Below are 3,409 nucleotides of genomic sequence, written 5' to 3' on the forward strand. Positions count from 1 at the left end.
ACTGGGGGATTTGAGCTGGGTATTGATACAGACCCCCTCCTTGCAGCTGCCCCTTTTTCTTGTTTTTCCATTCTATATACCCTTCTGTTTTTCCCTAATACTCTTCCACTCTCTTTGACTCTTGTCCTGACACAATTCTAGCCAGTCTTCACTAACAATCAATGATCAATGATCTGTGTACTTCTCAAAGTTGGCTCTTTTCTTTTAAACTTCTTTGACAGTTCTTATGTGTCTAGTGCACACCTTACGCCAACTAAGATTCCCTTTTCTCTCTCTTAGTAGTTTTAACTTTTTCCTCTTTCTTAGTTATTCTATTTTGTATTGTTCAGTTCAATTCAAATAATCCAAGGAGCACCTTTTTTGTCCAGTGTTATATATGTACCCAGACTTCTTCAACTACAAAATTCTCCGATCCTTAAGACCCACAACAAACAAAAGTCCCCTGAAATTTTCCCTATATTCCTTTTTCCTTGTTCTTCCCTATCTGTTTTTATTCCTTCTCAATTCATTTAAAAAAGAAAGAAAGAAGGAAAGAAACTTACTAAACCTGCTGAATCAATATTTGTTTTTCCTCTTATGTACAAGTGTAATTATTTCCTATAACCCTTTCCAAGGCAACAATCAATTTTTAAATAATTCATCAAATCAGTTCATTAAACAATTAATTCATCAGACAACTCAGCAACTCAACATCATACTTATTTCATTAGACCTTACTAAACCAATCAAATCAATATTTATTTTCCCTGGTCTATACCAGTATATGCAAATGTAATTATAGATTATAACCCTTTCCAAGATACCAGTCAATTTTAAGCAGTTGCTCGCTTAATCCATCAATCAATTCATCAGACAACTCAGCAACTCTACATAGTCTTTAATCTGTAAATAGCATGCTTCTCTCCACCTCTTCTTCCGTTGCCTCAGACTCAAACTTACTATTAAAGCCAACAGGACCGATCTTTCATTGCTCTGTTGTTTCACTGCTCAAACTTAAGTTCACCGTCCAATCAGCAAGACACTTTTCTTTATCCTTCTTGTCGGTTTTCCCCTTTTCCAACACTCTAATTTGTCCCTTCAACCTTCTTGGCTGCTGTCTCTTTATAATAGTATTTATAATCCTTTTTGCCGTGTCTCTTAGTGAAACTGGTTCCTCTACGAACTGTAGTCTCTTTAAAAATACGGCACAGAGAGTTACACTTAGTCCAGAGAGGTGCAGTCGCAGATTCGCCGCTTCCTGGTCCTTAAAGCGACCCTATCTCTGGGCTATTTTTTTTCAATTTTCCGCTTTTCAATAGAAGATACAATTCAGCAGAAAAAAATAGCAACTTACTTTGGCATAAAGTTCATATTTTCTCTTAAATGCACTCCGTTCTTGAGGAATCTCTGCCTCAGTTACAGTCAACACATTTACCCAGCCAGGAGGAGCCTCGCTGGGTTCGTCCCCCGCCTTCTGCTCTGGAGCAAAACTTGGCACAGCCGAGCCAAACCGCTGTTCGTCTCCGCCGCCAAGACCGCGCTCCTTGCTGGAGAGACGTCCTTGTCTCTCGTAGAAGGTTCTTTTCCCCGCCAAGAGAAAAAAGCGAAGAAAGACCTCCCGAAAGTAGGGGAAAAGGTTGGAAATCAGTCAAGAGCTCGACTGATCCCGTCCAACCTCCGTGCGACTGGAACCGGATCTCCTGATGTTTCTATTTTTCAAGTGTTCCCCCAAATTTCCCAATTTTTAGGTGAAAAAATTGAGAAGGTCCTCACACTTTTCCATGCTGTACATATAGGAAGACTAACGTGCTTCGTAAAAAAAAAGACAAAGTTTTTTTTATTCCAAAAGAGAAAATATTTCAAAAAGGTTTTTCCCTCGTGCTCCCCTGAATCTTCCAGTGTTTCTGCTGGAAAAATTGGGGGGGGGGGAAGTCCTCCAGAGAAAGGAGGGCTCCCCCCCCCCATTTTACTCCTCCAGGCCTTTCTATATCTAGGCACGATTATTTTGAACCCCTTGCTAAAGTTTAATCATTTTCAGATCTGTGTGGACTTGTTATGAATAGTGATTTTTACATTGCCGATAGATGGAGTTACCCCTGGGTAGCCTCCCTTTTCAGCTCTCTCTGACTCCCTTTCTCTCATTTAGCCTTGGAGTCAGCCCCCACCCCAGCCAGTGGAAGGGTTTTTCAAAGTTCTCTTTTAAATACCAACGTGTAAATAAACATTGTATCTCAGCTTATTTTTCCTTTGTACTTTAGAGAATTCATATCATACTCATGATCTATACACCTTCCTGGGCCTTAAATGCCAGCCTTCACAAAACTTTCACTGTAACAAGCCCTAGAGTCAGGGGTCATTTGGGGGGGGGACGCGGGGGGACACCATCCCCCCGGGTGAGGTGCGGGAGGGCGGGGCCTGGAGCTCCCTGCTGGTGCCCGCTGGAGGTCACCGCCGGCTGTGGGGAGGACACACTTCCGGTGATGTCAGGGGGTGTGGCATATGCTAATGAGTTATGCTAATGAGTCCCCCTAGCTCTTTTTCTACGAAATGACCCCTGCCTAGAGTGCTGGTGTTTTCCCCTTAAATTATTCATGTCCCCCTATTAGAGTGGAGCATAATCTGTGTGTTGTTGATCATTGAGTATGCACTGTGCAGTTAGCAGTCCATTAAAGAGAGGTGGCCTGCAACCCTTCACAGTCCCACCGGGCAGTTGTGGTTTGTATGTGACACGCAGATGAACGCAAGCAAATGTGCAGCTAATCAAATTCTGTCTGTCTCTTTGCATCCTAGTGAGTGTGTGGAATATGTCAAGAGTTTCAACATCCCCCTGCTGGTGTTAGGAGGTGGCGGCTACACGGTTCGCAACGTGGCCCGGTGCTGGTGAGTCTTCTGGAAGTGTGGTGTGGAAATTCCCCTTTTGTCTGTCTGGACTATTAACGGGCATGGATTGTGTGATGGGACTGAAATGGTCTGGCTGTCCTTCTAGGACCTATGAGACATCGCTGCTTGTGGACGAAGCCATTAGCGAGGAGCTCCCATACAGCGGTAAGTCAGGGGCCTTGATGTTAAGACTTTACTGATGCTAGCTGTCGTACCATGGTGTGGTGCTTCTCATTCATTTTTATTTGGTTTGCTAATGCTTTCATCGTGCCATTCGACCCCCATTGCACACTCAAGGGGGCTAACAATTGGCAGTGTACAAATAAAAGCACTGAGATGACGAAACCCTGAAGGCATCAATCCTGCAGTAAGGAGTCAGAAGACACAACCGCCGACTAAAGTGCCATCAAAATTCTTCCTTGGCAGCAGCTTGCCCGTTCTGCAGCTTGGCCAAAGGAGGCCATTTCCACTGGCCTGCCTGGCTCAAGGGGCAGCAAGTCACTTTGCAGAGCAAGAGCCCCTCAGCCTGGGTTCACTGCTTGGCATCTCA

At 44.0% G+C, this 3,409-nt stretch overlaps 1 protein-coding gene across 1 annotated transcript in view; it reads left to right on the top strand.

Annotated features, from left to right (window-relative positions):
- Positions 1-3,409, top strand: part of HDAC3 (histone deacetylase 3) — a 29,749-nt gene that overhangs the window by 21,382 nt on the left and 4,958 nt on the right. Inside the window, exons 11-12 of the mRNA XM_015411168.1 lie at positions 2,770-2,859; positions 2,966-3,024. Coding sequence (XP_015266654.1) covers positions 2,770-2,859; positions 2,966-3,024 — 149 coding nt within the window. The remainder of the gene's footprint in view (positions 1-2,769; positions 2,860-2,965; positions 3,025-3,409) is intronic.

Source organism: Gekko japonicus, unplaced genomic scaffold, assembly GCF_001447785.1.
Source record: "Gekko japonicus isolate JY-2015 unplaced genomic scaffold, Gekko_japonicus_V1.1 scaffold834, whole genome shotgun sequence".
In the NCBI taxonomy this organism is placed as follows: domain Eukaryota; kingdom Metazoa; phylum Chordata; class Lepidosauria; order Squamata; family Gekkonidae; genus Gekko; species Gekko japonicus.